This window comes from Lycorma delicatula, chromosome 2, assembly GCF_047948215.1.
Source record: "Lycorma delicatula isolate Av1 chromosome 2, ASM4794821v1, whole genome shotgun sequence".
NCBI classification, from domain to species: domain Eukaryota; kingdom Metazoa; phylum Arthropoda; class Insecta; order Hemiptera; family Fulgoridae; genus Lycorma; species Lycorma delicatula.
This window is the reverse complement of record NC_134456.1, coordinates 216,903,544-216,925,261: the sequence shown is the minus strand read 5'-3', so window position 1 is coordinate 216,925,261 and position 21,718 is coordinate 216,903,544. Positions and strand designations below refer to the sequence as shown.

Below are 21,718 nucleotides of genomic sequence, written 5' to 3'. Positions count from 1 at the left end.
TAGCCACCACTACAGCGGACGCTGTAGACTGCCAGACATCAGGTCAGCTCAGTTTGGCAGTGAGCTGACTTCACCAGAGTCCAGCAGCCTTTCTCAGGGCTACATCAACACACAAACAGCTCTTTTCAGGGTTACCACAAGCCATTTGACAATAGTATATATAAAATACAACATAAAAAAATTAATAAAAAATATAAAAGGTAAAATGAAAAAAATAAATACAAAAGATAGAACTGCAGTGAGTTTTAAAGAAAAATGCATCATAATTCATAAAAAAAAAAAGAAGTAATTTCTCTATATACCTTGCAGTAGATACTGATGTAGCAACTCTAGGATTCTGATAACAAAGATTAGCAAGGCAGTGAAGTGTAGGCATGAGAACTGGATAATGCGGTGAACATAACAAAGCTGCCAAAGTATATACAGCTCCTTGTTCACACAAAACTCTTTGATGATCAACAGTCTGAAAAATAAGAAAATAACAGAATAAAGGGCAAACATAAAGGTAAAAATTTATGCGAGGGTTATTTTTTTTCAAGGTCCAATCGGTCACGAAATTAAAACCACAGTGAAAATAAAATTTTTTTATTTGTTACAAGTACTTACATAGTTACACTATTTCTCTACATAGTCACCACTCCGATTTAGACATTTGTCGCAGCATGGTACCAACTTTCCAATACCCTCGTCATAGAACGGAGCCGCCTGTGTTTTCAGCGATGTTTCTACGCTGGTCTGCAGCTTGATGTCTGTGCCAAAATGTTGTCCTCCTAGCCAGTGTTTCATGTGAGCAAAGAGATGAAAATCAGATGAAGCCAAGTCCAGGGTGTATGGTGGGTGATCAAACACTTCCCAATGAAAACGCTGCAGGAGCTTCTTTGTTACAGCTGTAGTGTGCGGCCGAGCAGTGTCATGGAGAAAGACAATGCCTGATGACAACATTCCTCTCCACTTATTCTGAATTGCCCTTCGTAGACGTAGAAGTCATGCAATATGAGGCTGCAGTGATAGTCGTGCACGTTCCATGAATTCCACAAAGAGAACTCCATTCTGGTCCCAGAACACAGTATTCATACACTTTCTGTTGGAGAAGGTTCGCTTGAACTTCTTTGGTTTACTGGGAGAATGAGAATGCATCCACTGTTTGGATTGTTCTTTTGTTTCTTCAGTTTCGAAATGGACCCATGTCTCACCCCCCATGACAATTCTGTTCAAAAATTCTACTCCTTCATTGTGGTAGCGCTGGAGAAACATTAGGGAGGCGTCCATTCTCATTGTTTTGTGATGGTCGGACAGCATCTTGAGAACCCATCTCGCACACAGTTTGCGGTACTGAAGTCTCTCAATCACAATGGTGTAGAGAGCTGATCTTGAAACTTCAGGAAACGAATCAATCAATACAGAAATTGTGAACCAATGATTTTCTCAAATCGCCTCATCCACTCGCTCAACGAGATCATCGATTTACACTCGCTTCCTTCCCTGATCGCCTGCATCATGAACATCTGTACGTCCTGCTTTAAAGTTCCTGCACCATTGTCGCACTTTGCTGTCACTCATTGAAGTTTCACCGTACACATTACTTATTCGTCGATGAATTTCAGCTGCATTACACCCCTTAGTCTGAAGAAATCGAATTACCTCACACACTTCACACTTGGCAGGAGATGCTATTATTGTAGACATGTTTACATGCTAGCTGCGTGTTCAGAACTAAATGAAGTGACGCAGCTTGATTGAAGGTTATACTAGAGATGCTGCGCAACACATATTCGCAAAGGTTCATCTGATTTTTGCGCGGGTTTTTATTTCGTGACCAATTGAACCTTGAAAAAAAATAACCCTCGTAGTTTCTTTTAAACACTACATGAATTTTGAACTTGAGATTTTCCACTTTGGATACTGTAAAATATTTCTCAGTTTTTCTTTTACACTACATTATGAAAAAATGAGAAAGAAAATTGGTGCTCCTTTGCTATACATTCAAAATAAGATATTACTGTTATTAAATAAATAACAGTAAGAAGAAGAAGAATAAATAATTCTTCTTCTTTCAACTACAAAAAGGCTATAGGAATATATCACATTGGTATAAAAATGCATTTTATAAAAAAAAAAGAAAAAATTAATTTGCTTTTTAGTATAAAAAGCAAATTAATAATAAGCAACTTCTACATCCCAACAATATCTTTAGTAAAACTGAACCCTTTACTACTGAAATATTATACTTATTGTTTTAGAAAACTTCCATAGAAAAAATTTTTTTTTTCTGAATGTATCCAAAAATTACATAATTTTTTAAAAACATAAACAAAAGACTATTACAAAATCTAGAAGGGAAGAGGGTGTTACACAGTTTCATCTGCATATTACATGAACAAATCATATATCACTGTAAAAATATTAATTATTAGAGGTCAATTTGAAACATGATATGAAATAAAGGTCACTTGGACATGAGGCTGATAACTGACAATTATATTTATTATTAATAAATAATCATTTTATATATATTTAGTATGAATTTAGATTTTAAATGTTTCTAATAATTCAGTTTAATTAAAATAAAGCTTAAAATTTACTAAAGGACATCTACTGCAAGTGTTATTTATAACAACGGAAAATATGTTAAGCAGACTTCAATATACAGGTCAATTATTCAGTAATAAGCTCCATTAATTAAATCTTAATAAAAAGTAAGTACATCTGCAACATTCAGATCCCAGTAGAGTAAAACAATGTTTTCCTGAATTTGAAGCTGGGCCTCACAATGTCAAACCTGATCATCAGTAATACACCACTAATTTCTGTTATTTTAAAATAGTATTAAACAATCAAAAACTTTACTTTTCAAGATGTATAATTTATTTTCCTGTAACTAAGATGCAAATAAACAACCAGTTTGATACAAATAAATTACTGGTTTAAATAAACTTTAATGAGGGGGAAAAGATGACCATTAATTTAAATAAATCTTATAAAGTTACTAAATGGTTAAAGTAAATTTCTGAGAAAGAATACACATATAATATTTTTTCTATCATTCAACACCAATTATTTTGAAAATACTTTTTTAATATAAACACAAGATTTTAGTACACAAAATAGTAAAAATATTTAACATAAATACACAGTGTACAAAAAACAATATTGGAATTTTAAAGCTATTTAATATTTCTTAACGCTGACTTACAATAATGAATCACAAAAAAAATGAAAGGTTATCCCTTTATAATTTTCCCTATAAGTGTTCAAAGTAAGAAACTTTCTTCATTTAATTCACATCCACCTGATAGGAGAGTTCATCACATATGTTAATAACCAAAATGTCTGGAATAACAGTAGAGACAGCCTGTGCCTTAAATCAAACAGATCAGTAGCTAAGCAGAGGCATATATCACATCCTATATAAAACCCCACAAAGCTCTGTTATCAGGTCCATGTCCAGTTGCGGAAAACTGATCTCGTGTAAAAAGTATGCTGGCAAGGAGATGCACCAACTTGTCAAATTAAATTCCCTGGTCCATCTTGTGGTTGAGGAAAAGGTCATGAACATAGCACATCCAGATACACAACTCGAGTCTCATGCATGCTTCAGCGAAAAAGAATGATAAATAAACTTCTAATTGGGATACTGCACAGAAAAATTGAATTTTTGGGAATCCCTTTCACATTATAAGAGTTCATGGGATTTTCTGACTCCCAGATATGGACATTATGTGTGTTAACTTTTTCACAAATAAAATATTGACTAAACACTAAATACAATATGATCCAAAAAGTAATTATCTTCATGCTGTAAATTTCAATAGCGAAGTTGGCAACAAAAGCACAGTCAATTGTTTTCAAAGCCTGCAACAGCTGTTTATAAAAGGTGGACACATGTGTGTTTCCTTAACAGATTCCAATCATCAGCAATGCTAGTTTGCAGTCAGCCTTCCTGACAGATTTTTTAGGACTAAGGAGGAAAGACTACCTAACATGTTCAACATTTACTTCAGACACCTTGGTCATCCTGTACTCTTCTATTTACACAGACATCCGGTAGTTTCAAACTGATTATGCGATCAACGAATGTTATTGCACTTGAACACAAACCTTCTTCAGATGCAAGTTGAACTATAACTACACATTCACATTAAGAAAACCACAGAAGGATTTCTGTTCAGGAATCACAGTACTAGTGGTACTGTGAGGTGGAAAGATAGGAAATCAATCTATGGCCATGCATGCAACTAAAACTGTTCCTTTTTGTTCATTGATTCTAACTTTAAATCACACTGTGCATCTCATCCAAGAGATATTATAACAAATTAAAACACCAATATTTTTTTCTGTAAACCCAGTACAACTGCAATAATATTTTTAGTAAATGTACAGAATATAGCATAGCGTTGAAATTCATATATTTTAGATAAATACATACCTTAGTAGCTGTGCCAAGAATTGTTGGAACACATATCTGATTTGTTATGGAATGCATGACCAGACTTAGTAAATGAGTAACAAGTTGTGTGTCATGGAAAATTAATTCAACTGGTGCACTAGGATGGCGAAATATGGAACAAACACACCGCAAACATGCTTCTGTTAATTTAGTGTCTTCACTGGTTAATATACCTAAAAAAAAAGAAAAAAATACCTAATATTCATAAAACAATTTTAAACAAATTTTCAAAGGGCATAAACTTTTAACAAATTTAAAATTAATTCCCTGATCCTGCCAAATAGTAAATCGTATTCGTTACAAACTAATGATTCCAGAACACAACTCCAGAAGCAACACAATGAAAATAACAGAAGGATGAATCCAACCATAAAAGCTACTACTTTTTTGGAGTTCAAACCTTAGATCACAGACAATTCCTAGATTTTGTTGCATAACTGTGCTCGCTCTCTCTCTCTCACGCGTGAAGATACACACACAATAGTTTGAAAATGTTACCTTATAAGATTTCAAAATACCAGCCATTAATTTTTTTAATCATTAATAGTTGTAAATATTACTTTACAGAATAATGTTTTATTAGATAAAATGTTAAGGCTTTATTGAGAATGAATAAACTCATACAGTTAAGAAAAAGCTCAAGATATAGCTGAAATTGTTAAAATAGAGAGTAAAAATTACAGTCTGATACTTTTGTACCATGTTCTATAATTACCAATTTATTATAGAAATTATTAACTACTTTGAATACAATTAATGAAGGATTAAAAATAGGCAATTTTTAAGTTATTTATTTTATAGATGTTGGATGTTAGAGAAGACGTACATGAAATTTCATTAAAATATATCTCAATTTGTTCTTGAAATATAAATCTGTATTTAAAAAATCACAAAATGGATATATATATAGTAAAAGATCCTTTTCCAATTAAATAAAAATAGAAATAAAACTACATTTTTTTTAATATTCAAAATTTTTAATTGTAAATTAAAATCAAAAATTCTTATATACAAAATATGAAGTCATTAATAAAAAAATGAAATGTCAAAATTAAAATATAAATAAAAATAAAATAGAAATCCATGTAGAGATAAAGTTATGTGATTATATAGAGTTGAAATATTATCAACTATCAATGTCAAGAAGTGCTGCTATCTACAGCAGATTTTATGATTGCGTCTGTCATCCTCATATTTTGTATGTTGGTTGATCAAATTAAATTTACTTTTATATTTATAATTGTAAAATCTTTCTACAAGTCAAAAACCCTATTATTTGTATTAAAATTATATTTCTTAATTTCCAGTACTACTAAATTTGTATGAAAATCAGATATTGAATGTGTACTATTAATAAGATTATCAGAAACATTAGAGATACCCACTTTTCTACTTTTATAATATCACTTATATTAAAAATGGTCATCAGATCTAGTTTTAAAGGATGTAAACTTTTTAATTTCTAGACTAGCTCAACATATATTCTTCAAAAATGAATCAAAAAATGTGGGAGTCTTTGTGGCATTAAATTTTGGAAAAAATTTTTAAAATGCGAGTAGTTTTTGCCATTTTTTGTATAGTGGTCATAGAAAATTGATCTTTAATATGATTGAAGTACTTATTAAGCTATTAAAATTCTAATTTTAAGTACATCAGATTTAGTGATGGGAGGGATATTCAAATATTTCTGAACAGTTTTTACCACAATATCTTAAAAATCTGTTGAGCAAAAATAAGTTGAAATTTAGAACAAATATATAGCTAAATATATATACATATATATATATATATATAATGGATTTTCAATCCATTAAGACAAAGGGGCATCATGTAACCATTTTTTTTACTGAATTAATTTTTTTTAGCCTTGGTGGATAACATTACACCAAATTGGGCTAATTTATTGAAGCAAATAATTACTGCAATAAATAAACTTTTAACCTTAAAAAAGTATGCAAAATGGGACCAGTACTTAAAAGATAAATTTTTTCCAAGATTGAAAATTCAAGTGTACCTACTATTAATGTAAACAACCTTTAAGAACTAGTTTGGTTTTAATTAATTCATATTACCAGGAGTCTATCTACTACACATATTCTGAGAAGTAGAAATCATTCTGTCAACAACATAACCATTTGAAATGTTTTATATGTGAAAAATAGTCTCTAAGAATTGAAATATACAAATGAAATGTCATTGAGTAATATAATTTTAGTTTTCTTCATAAAATTTGTAACTGTATTGACCAAAATATGAATGAAAAATTTCAATCACTAAATTAATCACTTTACATTCATAAAAGATACACAGCATCTTATAAAAAATTACTGTTAATTAATGAAAAAACATACTATTTAATAATAGAGGAACAATTCCAACATCAATAAGCTGTTTTACGTGGGCCTCGGTTCCTTTGGCGAGTGAACCTAATGTAACAGCCGCTTCAGTGCGAAGTTCCACAGGTAGATTAGTATCACCTAACAACTGCATCAGTCTTGTAACTACTCCCTGGGAAATCACACTTCCTTTTTGTCGATTGCTCCCAATAACAGAATTTTTTAAACATCTGCAAAATTAAAAAACAAAATCATATTATATAAAAATGAAACAATAAAGCGCATGAGTATAGTTCATCAGAGTAATAATGTCTTTAAAATTAATAATTATAATATGTTTACTTACATTATCGCTTCGTGACATTTTTGAGTATCTGTAGAATAAAGTTTGTCAATGTAAGACCTACAGCTTTCTACATTCTGGAAGTAAAACATAAAAGCATCAATTAATAACAAACTTTTAAAACATTTACAGTAGTAATAACACTCTTCTCTGCTTATTTAAAACACTCAAATGTTATTAATATTATGATACATAATAGATAGATAGATTAATATTATGATACATAATACAAACTGAAGTGCATCGCAGTAATTTGTCAACTGGATACCCTCAGAGCAACGCTTGACATCAGTCAAAACTGGAAGGACTGGGCTGAATGGTCAATGGTTGCAGAATTTCTGCACTATTCGGCCAGGGAACAGATTGCGAAGGGAATATAAGGTACTGCTTGGTCTTGTTCCTGCGTACTTTGTTTTGTTACGGTTTCTTGTTAGTGTTGCTTTTGTTTTGGTTGTTTTGTTATCAGTTTTATGTTTATGTTTTTGTTTCTGTGTTTGTCACATGTGAACTCACTTTACCTTTCAAGTAGGTAGGTGATTCAGTTCCTTTGATGACTACAATTTTCAGTCTTGCTTGAGACTAGAGATGTGTTTTGTTATTTTTAGTAATCGTTACACCCACGGGAATGTCAGTTGTAGTATTCACATCAGTGGCATCCTGGGCCGAGACGACTGAGAGATGTCATATGCCGAGGTTTATAAGATGACCTCCAGTAAAGCCCATCACGGCAAGATATGGAGGGGGTGGTTGGAGAGTGTCTTCCCCTAGGGGATTAGGATGTCCTAGACAATTTACTTTACCAAAATAATCACAAAAGCAATAAATAATGGTACTTGTCTGTTATCTAAACTTCATGCTATTTGTCATGTATTATGGTTTTATCTGCATATTATTTATTTTTATTGATATTATCTTACATAATTATTATTTCATTAAATAATAAACAAATTTCAATTTTCAGTTAAAGTATTATAATGAGTTTTTGAAAAAAAAATTGAAAAATAAGTGGCTTTCAGGTAACCTAAATAATTATAATAACCTAAATAATTTGTTTGTGCCTATATAATTTTTAAAGAAACACCTACAATTTTAAATAGCAGCAGTTGCTAAATTATTATGCAGCAGTCACAAAAAAACTGTTAAATAAATAAACCATAAACAAACTAATATGCCAAACAGGTATATAAACCAGATGAAAGAGCTTCAAAAGCTAAAGATAAAACAGAAGTAATATTTGGATAGAATGGATTTTAGAAAAATAGTTAACAATGCAAAAGTTCTTGGAAGGGAAAATTGTACAAAAAAAACCAGGTGCACTCTAAAAAAAATGCAAGACATAATGAAAAGAAGTAAAAACAGAAATGATATTGACATGGTCCCTAGAAGGCTGCTTTCAAAAAGTAAAATGAATACTGTTTAGGACAAAAATAAATATAAAATAAAAGGGCAAATAAGTGGAGTTTAAGCTGGTCTTTACTACTGAGAAGATAAATAAAATGGTTACAAGTAGAGAAAAAAGTAACAATGAACTTCTACTAGGAAATTATCTAGATTGGAAACCAATGTGTAAGTTCAAAAAAATGTTTTTAAAAGTTTTTTGTACAATGGCAGGTACCCATACAATTAACATATAACACTGAAATATCACTATTTCTTTCAAATATATATAATTTTTTTTCATTTTCTTTAATCATAGTAATTATTAATATGCAGTCATATTTTTACTTTTTTTGACATTATGAAATTTTGTAAACATAACTTCAAGTTTATTTTAAACATTGCCTATACATTTATTACTTATTAAAATATTTTAATTATTTTTATTTTTTGTGTCATTTGGGTGGTTTGAACCTATTCACTATTCTTTTATACTTTGTGCTACCTTTTAACTTCAGTATAACGTAAAGAATTATACAAAAAATAAATGATTCTACTCTTCCAATGAAATTTTGAGAACTGGGACCCAAGGTGATCAAATCGCCTGGGACCAATTATAAACCAAATTAAATGGCACAAATGACCCATACTTAAAGTCATTGCAGTGCAAAATCTGATCAATCAGTTAATCCAGTCTCAAGATATCAAGCAATGCAATACCACAAGAAAATGCCAAATTCAGGTTCTTATTATAATCCATCCCTGAAGGGTATTGTCCAAATTCATAATCAAAGAACTTTCATATATATATAACCTAAATTGTGATCGATTCATCTAATTACTATAACTACTTGGTAGTTATACTTTAAATTTGTTAGATCTCATTAATTAGACTTTGAATTCAAAAGAGCTAGACATACTTTATGATGCTGTATGTGGTCTTATTCAAACCTCCTTAAGTAGAGTGGGAAAACTGGCATTTTTTATATTTTTGTTGTTTCTGGATGTAAAAGTGTAATTAAAAGAAAAAATCTTTTAATAACAAAAATATAAAAAATTCCAGTTTTCCCACTCTACTTTAGGAGGTTTGAATAAGACCACATACAACATCAGAAAGTATGTCTAACTATTCAGATTACTATTCTGATTATTATCAGAAAGTATGTAAATAAATTTTTATTTTAGCTGTAGAGAAAATGGGATAAGACAAAGTGAGGTGCAATTGGCCATAGTTTCATAATTTCTACTAACTGTATTGTTATTGTAAGAACCCTTGCATTTTATAAAAACCAGTTATGGAGTGTTCAATTGGCATTCAGACTGAAACAGTATGTCACAAACTGACTTAAAATAGATCTTCAGTATTGCACAATATTTTAGAATTTACTTAATAGCAAATAACATTGATATCTTTAAGAAGTGGACATACTGAAACAAAAAATATCTGTACTTTTTATAAAATCAAATATTTAGATAAATATTTTCATATTAATGGGAAAAGTTGCTCTGACCCATTTAGCTGTCACATTAAACTGGTTAAGAAATTTTTTTGAAAAATATCTTTGACACTTTCAAAAAGCAATTCAAATTTAAAATTAATTCCAGGCAGAGCACTGTGTACAAAATGCTTAAACGAAATACAAAAACCACAAGATGATACTGAAAGCAAACTGGAATGTGAAGATGTACTTGGGCCTCAACGTGTTATATTTGAGTTTGTGAATAAAGTTTGTTCAGCACTTGACAATTCCCCCGTTAAGGTTAAAAAATTATTGAACAGCACAAAGGAACCAATTTTATAAAATAAAAGTTATAAAAATAGCCGAGTCAGTTACTAGTAAATTAAATGTTCCTTTGATTTAAATATTTCTACCAAAGAAAGCAGTTTAATACCACTAAATGATCCTCATTTAGGTAAAAAATATGACGAATTAATCATTAAAATAAAAGATGAAATGAAAACAGTTACTTCAACCCAGGAAAAAATTAATGTTTCAAGTTAGTAGCTAGAGCATTCAAAAATTCAAAATGAGTTTTGTGTTAGTATTTAGCCCATCAATCCAAACAATTAGTTAAAACAAGTGGAATTTTACCACAAATCAGCAAAAAGAAACCCAGTCATGTAATTGATGAGAATGTTATTAAATGTGTCCAAGATTTTTACCAGAATGATAATCAAAACCAAATGATGCTAGGTAAAAAGGATTGTGTCTCTGAAAACAAGTTGACGGGAAGAAAATTAATATTCAAAAAAGTCTTATCTTAAGTAACTAAAAGAATTGTACACAGCCTTCAAAGAAAAACATGATTTAAAAACTTTTTTTTCAAAATTTGCTGATTTAAGACCAAAATTTTGTGTTCTGGCTGATTGGTCAGGTACTCACAATGTTTGTGTGTGTCACCCACCAAAATGTAAAACTCACATCAATCTGTTCTAAAAATGAAATTTGATTATACAATTCTACTTTCAATCATGGTATGTGATATAGAAAATGAAACTTGCATGCTGTCACAGTGTGAGAAATGTTCAGTCACTAATGAAGTGCTCAGATTACTGCAAGAGAACTGGGATGATTTTTATTCTGAAAATTATCTTCGGCGCTTACGTATTAACGCCACCACAGCTACAGCTGCTGTTTAGGTAATGTTGACTTCGTACGTATCTGCTGACTTCATATACTGACAAATGGTACGTATATCAAAATAACCTAACTAAATATAATCTACGCTCGCTTCGCTCGCTAACCTCTTATAATTAGCATTAAATATGCATAATATATACAACTTATTAATAATATAGGTACTTACGTATTAACGCCACCACAGCTACAGCTTTAGGTTATGTTGACTTCGTGTACTGACAAATCGTACCTATATATCAAAATAACCTAACTAAATATAACCTACACTCGCTTTGCTCGCTAACCTCGGTACTTACATATTAACGCCACCATAGCTACAGCTTTATTTAAAAACAAAGTAGTCAATCGGATTTTGGTGGATTAACATTAATTGGATTTCGGTGCTATAACATTAAGGTTATATTATTAATAACCATAATGTTGTATATATTATGCATATTTAATGTTAATTATAAGAGGTTAGCGAGGGAAGCAAGCATAGGATATATTTAGTTAGGCTATTTTGATATATGTACGATTTGTCAGTACACGAAGTCAACATAACCTTAACAGCAGCTGTAACTGCGGTGACGTTAATACATAAGTACCTTATCTTCAAACAGTGGGTTTCTGTTAACCGTTGTGAACTACTCAAATGCTTCCATTTCAAAAGTACTTTGATAAACTTATTGAAAATTTAAATAATCTAACAAGGAATCATTTTGTTGCAAATAAACAAGCTAATTTTCTCAACATTAAAAAGGAAAATTTGTTGGAGGGTGAATGTATTGTAATGGGAGACTTCTCTCAAAATTTTCCTTTTGTGATACAGGATGAAGTCCAGTCAAATCACTGGTCAAAAACTTATGCCACAGTACATCCACTTCTCATATATCTTAAAAAAGAAGAAAAATGACAAAGCCAGAGTTATTATGTGATTAGTGAGTACTAGAAGCATTATACTACATATCGTTCTGCTTCCAAAAGAAAGTTATTAATAAATTAAAAACACTATTACAAGTTAAACAATTTTTTTTTTCTGATTGCTCGCTCCTAAGCCCAGAATAAAACAAAAAGAATTTCATAAATTTGTGCTACCATCAAGAAGATTTTGAAACCGCAGCTGAATGGCATTTTTTTGCCTCATACCATGGAAAAGAACCATGTGATGGTATTGGTGGAACTGTAAAAAGAACTGACTAAAGCAAGCCTTCAAAGGACATCAACAATCAAATTTTTGCATCTTCAAACAGTACACTTAATGCAAAGAAAATATTAAAAATATAACATTTATTTTCTGCTGTAATAAATATGTTCAAGAGACTGAAGAATACCTCCATTCTCATGAAGGTATTATTATCAGGTAATCATAACAGTTCCAGAAACAAGAACCTTTCACAGTTATGTTTCAAGTCACAGATGTATTCTGAAAGTCTGGGCAACCTCTGAATCAGAAACACTTATGTTACTATCAGTAGACAAGGCCATTAGTGTTTCTGATTGCTTTAGAAGTTTACCAAAGCCAAAATGTCGTATGTCTACTACATATACGAGCAAGTGGTGGTTAGGCAAACTCATTTAAGTTAAAACATAAAAAAAATAAGGAAGAATATCGAATATACTTTTTCCATCTGCAGAGTCCTGGTACTTCATTCAACAAATAATTGAAAAATAATCAAACATGGGTTCAACTGGAAAATATTTTAAGGATTCTCACATCTTCAGAGCTTTTTCTATCAACTACTGGAAGAGGAGACAATATTACACCAAAGATGATTGAGGACTATCAGTTCCACTAAATAAAAAAAGGCAGGAGCACTAAGTTATGTTGGTTAAGTTTGTTATCAAAAAGTGCAAGATTTATCCATAACTTCCATTAGCAGGAGTAAAGTAAGGTAAACGTGAATTGAACAACTTGTTAATGTATTTGAATTGTTTATCATTTTGTAGTTATTATTTATCATTCTGTAACTGACTATTTATAATTTCATAATTGACTATTTATTAATTATCAATTTATTCATTCTAATGAGTTAAGTTACAATTTTTATAATCCGAAAAAAAATACATAACATCAGTATTTTTGGATATGTTGTTTACAGCTAGAAGGAACAGTGTTTTTAGCAGTTTTAATGGGGCTTTTTGCCACTTGTCCCACGTAAGGTTTTTGAACACCAAAAATGAGACATTTTCAAAATTTTATGATTTGACGGCCATTTTTTTTTTAATGAAGGACACTGTAACAGTCCAATTTTTTTTATAAGTACTACTAGTACCTTAGAGTTAAAAGGTAAAAAACAGGCCTGTTACCCTAAGCACTTCATTATTTATTTTAGCCCCAAAATTTGAAAAAGCAACAATTTGTAAACGCAACTTCAGTAAACATTACAAGACTTGGTTATGCAACAAAATGAATTTTGAGTCCACTAAGATGAAGTTCCAGCTTTACTCTTTCCAAAAAGCTCTTTTTGACACTCTGTTTTTTTTTTTTTGTCTTCAGTCATTTGACTGGTTTGATGCAGCTCTCCAAGATTCCCTATCTAGTGCTAGTCGTTTCATTTCAGTATACCCTCTACATCCTACATCCCCAACAATTTGTTTTACATACTCCAAACGCCTACACAATTTTTCCCTTCTACCTGTCCTTCCAATATTAAAGCGATTATTCCAGGATGCCTTAGTATGTGGCCTATAAGTCTGTCTCTTCTTTTAACTATATTTTTCCAAATGCTTCTTTCTTCATCTATTTGCCGCAATACCTCTTCATTTGTCACTTTATCCACCCATCTGATTTTTAACATTCTCCTATAGCACCACATTTCAAAAGCTTCTAATCTTTTCTTCTCAGATACTCCGATCGTCCAAGTTTCACTTCAATATAAAGCGACACTCCAAACATACACTTTCAAAAATCTTTTCCTGACATTTAAATTAATTTTTGATGTAAACAAATTACATTTCTTACTGAAGGCTCGTTTAGCTTGTGCTATTCGGCATTTTATATCGCTCCTGCTTCATCCATCTTTAGTAATTTTACTTCCCAAATAACAAATTTCTTCTACCTCCTATTTTCACATTCAGCGGTCCATCTTTGTTATTTCTACTACATTTCATTACTTTTGTTTTGTTCTTGTTTATTTTCACGTGATAGTTCTTGCATAGGACTTCATCTATGCCGTTCATTGTTTCTTCTACATCCTTTTTACTCTCGGCTAGAATTACTATATCATCAGCAAATCGTAGCATCTTTATCTTTTCACCTTGTACTGTTACTCCGAATCTAAATTGTTCTTTAACATCATTAACTGCTAGTTCCATGTAAAGATTAAAAAGTAACAGAGATAGGGAACATCCTTGTCGGACTCCCTTTCTTATTACAGCTTCTTTCTTATGTTCTTCAATTGTTATTGTTGCTGTTTGGTTCCTGTACATGTTGGCAATTGTTCTTCTATCTCTGTATTTGAACCCTAATTTTTTTAAAATGCTGAACATTTTATTCCAGTCTACGTTATCGAAAGCCTTTTCTAGGTCTATAAACGCCAAGTATGTTGGTTTGTTTTTCATTAATCTTCCTTCTACTATTAATCTGAGGCCTAAAATTGCTTCCCTTGTCCCTATACTTTTCCTGAAACCGAATTGGTCTTCTCCTAACACTGACCCTCTGAAAGATGTAAAATAAGAATGCTACAGCTCATGGAAAAAGTGACAAAAATGTCACCTGTTGGTTGTGTACCTGTTGGCGGGTTAAAAAACAGTCTATTACTCAAGAAAGAAATTTGTTTTAAATATAAAAAAATTTTTTTTGGCCATTACAAGGTGAATCATGTACCAAATATCAACAAAATCAAAAATAGTAATGTACTGATCATTTGTTGAATTAAAATTGAATATCCATCCTACAATTGAACACAAGACATACTCAACAGTCTTGACCAAATGACATGTAGCAGGAAGAAAGAAGACTGTTATTTTCATACAAAAATGTTACTTGGCCTCTAAATCAGAGTGATAGCATCTCAAGTCTTTTATCTGGAAGATTCCAGGTTAAAATCCCGATCAGACATGCCTGCCTTTTTTTCACATGTTACAAAATTTCAATCCCAAATTCCCAAACACAAGATCTGAACTTCACATGGTAGATTAATTAAAAAACTGACTGTTTTAAAAATCATATATATATTGAAGTAGAAAATTTTTTTTTAAATGTGAAAATTACAAAAATGATTTTCTCTGGGCACATTTCAGCAGTAGCAGCACACAGGAACTATATTCATACTGTTAATCAACTGCCAACATTTTGAATGCGAGCGTATTTACAAAGAAATCATTTAACTCCAAGATTTTGACTATCAGCCGAATTTATTCATCCACCAATAATGAGAGTCGCATCACTCAGTTGCTTTTGTTGCAATAAGCCCATTTGTGAAGAGTACTTAGAAAATGCTTACAATTACTACCTTTTATAATAATTATAACTATTCAAGTTTTGTAATATGTTACCAAAACTAGTAATTTATATCATTATTATAATTAATTTTACTTGCTTAATTTTATTTTGGGTAATTCTGAGAAATTACTTGATCAAATTCAATTTTTTTCATACTTTAATATACCAAAGTAGACATGCTTGGAACCAAGAAAACACAAGATCTAAATGTCAGAAAGCAGGTTTAACAGTGAATGACCCAGCCAAGTTTAAAGTCGGTGCGCATTATCAGTTCTCTACTCAATTAGCCATCAGTTCAGCAAGTTTGGTAATCTATTTAGATGCTAATCCATTCTGTGGAGAGAGGTTGGGGTTAAGGTTAGAGTTCTATGAAGAAAGGTTAACATTATCATATCTTAATATGAAAAAATTGCTCAGTATTTTTATTAACTTTTTTTTAAATATCCTAGTTTAAATGAAGAATACATTAGACTCAATATAATTAGTATAATTAACTTTCAAAAGCTAAATATAAAATTTACCAATACTGCAAACTGAAATTTATAAAACAAAATCCCAGAAGGGCACAATTACAAAATAAAACATTTTTTAACCAAATTATATATTTTACAAATGAAACAACAAAAAATGTTTCAGCAACTGACAAATTACTATAATGCAACATCAATCTCACAAAATAGCCTCAAAACAACTGTAACCAATGACAAAAATGTAAAAATAAAACATTTTAAATATCATATGGTTTGGTTACCATTAATAGTTGATTAGTTATTTGACATTTTTTGATAAAATAAGTTTGCGAACCTTCAGTTTTGGCCAACTTAAGTATAATCAGCACGAAAATAATGTTTATATAATGACGGAAACAACTGGGTTTGATTTATTACAAGATTACAATAACTGTTCGCCTACATCTAAAACAGCATAACGTGACTCAAGCTTGAACGCCCATCATCGAAAACCACAAAACAGAAATGTTACCATACCAAATAAGCTTCTAGTATATAATTTACGTAAATTCATTATAAACTTAGTACGTTACACAAAATGTCTAAAACTAATAGTCAAGGCCAGCAAAGAAGAAAAACGTATTCTTCACAAAAAGAAAAACTGCAACATTTAACTAATGCAATAATTGAACTGCTCGTCAAACACCTCTTCTAATTAGAAAGTAAATAATGTTTTAATATACTAATTACAAAATAATGAAGGTTATAACCACAATGAAATCACTAACGCTAAAGAACAGTTTCTAAAGCAACACTTACCATGAACGGATGTATAAGGGAAACCATTTTTTTCTAATTTACATGAAATACTGAAAGTAGTGCGTAAGTAGAAAAGCCCTCAACAACTAATAAAACGCATTCCTCAGTAAATAATTAACTTATCTTGCTCATAAACACCCCGCACAAACAACTCGCTTTCACGAAGCACCAGATCTGTCCAAGAAATACCAACTTAGGAAAACCGTAACATCAACGTAAGATTTTATGTACTTACATTAATACGTAAATAATTTTAATTACATTGTGAAAGCTAACAATTTAACAAACATCTAGTCAATTTTAATTTCTTAGAAGGTGAATAGTAAAAGTATTTCCAATTATTTTGAAGGATGTAATCTTACTTTGCTTAATCTCAAATGCTAAACTAATTCCTGGTCAAAGTTATTTCACACTTAAAAATGACAGTATTTTTTTGGCGGTAAATACAATTTTAAGGGTTTCAATTCGTTAAACTGTATTTGTGTTTTTCTATTTTCAATGTGGAATTAGAAAATGAAATTATTCTTTCATAGTATATATAGTTTCCGTTATGAAATTTTCGTGAAAATAGTTAACTGTTAGATTGTGTCTAGCTCATGTAAACAAATTCATTACCAACTGTTCATATAGCACTACAAGATCACAACAGAAAATATCTTCCATTATACTCATCCTTTTCTTATCCAGTATCACTTAACAGGCTAAGCCTGGCCATGTACTATCCTCAAAGAGCCCAACCAACCTGCAATCGACTGTGAAGTAGTTGCAGTGAAGGGCCACATAGGACCAGGCCCTAAAATCACCTCTGGCACCCCTTACAGTAGAGTGGCCCCTAATTACATGGCTTTCTATCCACTTTGCACAGAAAGGGACTGTGTCACAGAAGATAAGCTTACAAATCATTCTGTCAGGTTCCTGTAACCAAAAATTCTGTTGGTTTGGAACACAGTCCAAAAATTCACATAAACCATGAATATCAGTCAATTTACTATTTATTACCTGCCAGTCCACTAGAAAGATCCAGCAGCAAACGCGGGAGGATATTGCACCCTTGGACATCCTTATATTACATTCCAACTTTTCACATAGGCAAATACTGAACTTGTAAGCTACCTCTTATTTCTTAACTTGTCCGAGCTCAAGAAAAACTTTGTCCCTGTAAATGTATATTCATAATTTGTAGTCATTCAATTTGTTAATGGAATACATGGCTATCTGATAATGGGGCTTTATCAACCACATGATGCTTTTTTGAGTGTGTCAAGTCTGAAATACAAAACTACTCTTACACTTTCATTATTATATTTTAAAGGAAAATGGTAATCATATCATATTTTAAAGGAAACCAATTTTTTTATTTTCTGTTTAATATATTAAAAATACAAGGTCATAGAAACTATTTCATCAGTATCATTTTGGAATTCTTCTTCACTCCATAAATTCTTTAAAAAAAATAAGAAAACTCTTGTCATCAATAACCTTTATAATTGCTATACCCCTCGTATTTGACTTTAAATGTCATAAAATTTTATGAGCTATTCTTTATCTGTCATTCCATTGTGTATGTCATTCTCTATATCTGACACATACCTTTCCCAAACATCTTGTTTTGAAAAGCACTGTTGCACTTTTCTCATTTTTTCTCTAATTCTATATTACTCAGGCATCTACACTCTATTTTGCTTTCATCTGTTTTATCAACCAGATATCTTTTATAAGATTGATTCTTCATCTTTACAGCATTTTTCATTTTCTCGTTAAAAATTTTAATCTTTCTCCATCTAGTATTCTTAGCATGACCAATAGCTTCATCAGCCCTCAGTGATTATACTTCTTAAATTATTCCATTCTATTTCAATGTCTCCACTACCCTGATATATTATTATGTTACACATATTCATTCTCTCTTGATACAGATATTTAATAGAATCCTGTTGTAAAAGATATACTTTCAGTGAGTAATTATCAGATCTATCTCTTATCTTTGTTTTATTTTTTATCAATCTTTTCAACAACTTCACACTTGCAGCCAGAAGGTAATGATGACACTAGCTATGTCACACTCTCAAAAATCTCATACATTTGTAAACAAATTCCATGTCTTTTCATTTGTTATAAAATTGTTTTTTGAACTTTGAATTCCTCTTGCTGACCTGGTGGATTTATGAATACTTTTTTGTTTTAAGTATGTATTCATTACATATGTCACCTATAAAAAAAATAGTCACACATATTACTTGTATCTATAATTTCTTCCAATAGCATAACCTATTTATTCGGCCTCTTTTGCCTCCTCTTTTCTTCCTTCTTCTGGTAAATAAACACATATTAATGATAAATATTCTCTTTCTATTTTTCATCTTTGACTATTCTATTTGGTATCCAACTAAATGAGCAAATTCTGTTTTTCCACTTCATATTCAGATAAACAGCAACACCAGATGATGCTCTCCTTTCCAAGTCTGCACCACTGTATAAATGTTTATGTCATAGGGACCGTTTTGCTTATTTTTCATTTCAGTTATTATTGCTATATTAACTTGTTTTTCTTTCATAACATGTATTGTCATTCTAAGTACATATCTACAGTATTTCTAACAACCCAAAATTTTTATTTCTGCTTTGATACCAAATTCCCAGTCTAGCTTTCTTCTTCTTTTGGATGGATTTTAATATCTGAGGTTCCCTGAACAGGTTACTGGCCCAGTTGCAGGTAAATCTAGTGATGGGGTTGTCATTTTCAAACATCTAGACATGCTCTGGGTTTCATTCGGAGACCCACCTCCTGTGTTCTTCCACTCTCTCCACTGAAAGGAAACTACTCCACATATGCCTCTGAGACCGTTGACAGCTTATGATGTATAAACTTAGGTTCCTCCACCCTCAAAAATTATTTGGAATAACCTCTCATTCACTATTTTTCATCAGCAGAGTTTATTTAATGGTGGCTCTTACTCACCATGTCACAGCACTGTCAAATGATTATGAGGAATTTAAAAAGGCACAGCCCCACTGCAAAGCTACTGCTCCCTCTTCCTGATAATGCTGCTGCCTCAGTCCAGTACTGCTTATTTGGCAAAACCTTATTCGCAGATAACCCTAATATCTTAGGGCCGTTCACTATCCACCAGCTGTGACCTGTCCCTAGATTGAGGTTCACCCAATGAAAATTATACTTATGAAATAGTTTCTACAAACTCGATTGATAAAACAGAATATAAGTAATTGCAAGAAGCAATAAAGAAATTGAAAAACAGAAGGGCTGCTGGAAGTGATAATTTGAAAGCAGGAATGTTTCAATGTGCTTGTCTGGATGTTAAAGAGCATCTACTTTACTTATTCAACCTTTGCTGGAATAGAGTAATCTTACCTGATAATGAACCATTACTGTACTATATCCAATATTTGAGGGGAGATCGATCTGATTATAATAATTATTACAGTATTAGTTTGCTAAATGTAGTGTATAGAATTTACATGAAAATATTACAACTAGAATAAGAATTATAATATACTATGTTGCTGGAGGAGCAAACAGGTTTTAGAATTGGTACATCCAGCACAGACAACATTTTTAGTTTAAAAGAACTGATAGCGAAAAACAACACAGTATACAATAAAAAAGTACACATTATATTTATTGATGATCAGAAAGCTTGGTTGTAGTAGTACATCCCCTTTATTGTGTAATATATTTATGCATGAACTTCTTAGAGAATGGATATGGCATTTATCTTTTATGGATATGATGTGGAAAGCAAAAATATTTTCTGACAATGATATACACATGTTTAAGTTATAATTTCCAATAACGAAGATGTAGCACAGAAAGTTTTATTTGAACTGTCAAAGGTAGCAAAGAAATACAATTTAAACATCTCTTCATAAAAATTCAAGGTTATGGTGTACATGACAAAAAAGAAGATGTATTAAAAATATCTGTGGAAATTATTAAGAAATCCTTGCTTAACTTGTTTTTGAGTCCATATTCAATAACCATTTTGCCCATTTCTACTACATATGTTCCTTTCTTTTGTCTACTCCTTCCAACACAATTTGTCTATTCTTTGTAATAATTGAGTTCAGTACAACTCAAAATTAGTTTTACTTAACAATACTCTCTAATTTTATTACTGTTGTATAATGTTTGCTAATTCAGTTTCAATCATTATTATAGTTACATTCTCTACAATTACATCATGTTTTCTTTAAATGTATCTTTTGTTGATTTGCTTTTTGTGTCTGAATATTGCGTCATATACTCCAGTCAAGAGTTCTTTAAATCTTTTGAACTCTTGTTTATTTTCCAGCTCAAACCTAAATTATCAGATGGGACTAACCATTTTCTGTTTACTGTGTGAAAGAAGCTTCTTTTACAACCCATTACAGACTTACCAAATAAACTTAACTTTTTACTTGTATTTCAGTTTCTATATTTATATTAAGTGCTGGACTGGTTATTTTCAGGGTCTCAAATTAAACAGTCATCCAAAGATAAAACTAATGTACTTATTAAATATTGTAATAGGTATTTCTTACTGTTGCCCATAGATAAACAAAATTTTTTAACACGTGATTAAATGGGAGATTATCATTTTTAGAAGATATTTTTGGAGTTACTTTCATGACCTAATTTTAGTTTTTGTCACAATTGTATATCACAAATAATAATATATAAGACCAATGGAATACATTTTCATTCTCATTTTTATTTCCTCCCTCCTGTATTTCATAAGTTATCTGTGTTGGGTTTCAAGCTGCTATATTTATATAAATTGATAGTCGCTCATTTTCAGCCCAAATTGAGTGAATAAAAAACCTTTCTTCGCAATAGCTAACTTTATAAGTAATTCAATGTAGGATTTCATGGTATTTTAAT

The 21,718-nt window shown here is 31.0% G+C and overlaps 1 protein-coding gene across 3 annotated transcripts in view; it reads right to left on the bottom strand.

Annotated features, from left to right (window-relative positions):
• LOC142319655 (armadillo repeat-containing protein 8-like) overlaps positions 1-17,035 on the bottom strand; it is a 59,685-nt gene extending 42,650 nt beyond the window's left edge. For 2 of the 3 annotated variants that reach the window (XM_075357199.1, XM_075357197.1), the window contains exons 1-5: positions 16,840-17,034; positions 7,130-7,203; positions 6,799-7,013; positions 4,427-4,620; positions 303-463 (exon numbers count right to left, since the gene is read on the bottom strand). In XM_075357199.1, coding sequence (XP_075213314.1) covers positions 303-463; positions 4,427-4,620; positions 6,799-7,013; positions 7,130-7,203; positions 16,840-16,866 — 671 coding nt within the window. In that variant the 5' untranslated portion in view covers positions 16,867-17,034. Of the gene's footprint in view, positions 1-302; positions 464-4,426; positions 4,621-6,798; positions 7,014-7,129; positions 7,204-16,839 lie in introns of all 3 variants that reach the window. The other variant, XM_075357198.1, reaches the window with a different exon arrangement.
• Positions 17,036-21,718: the final 4,683 nt, after the last annotated feature.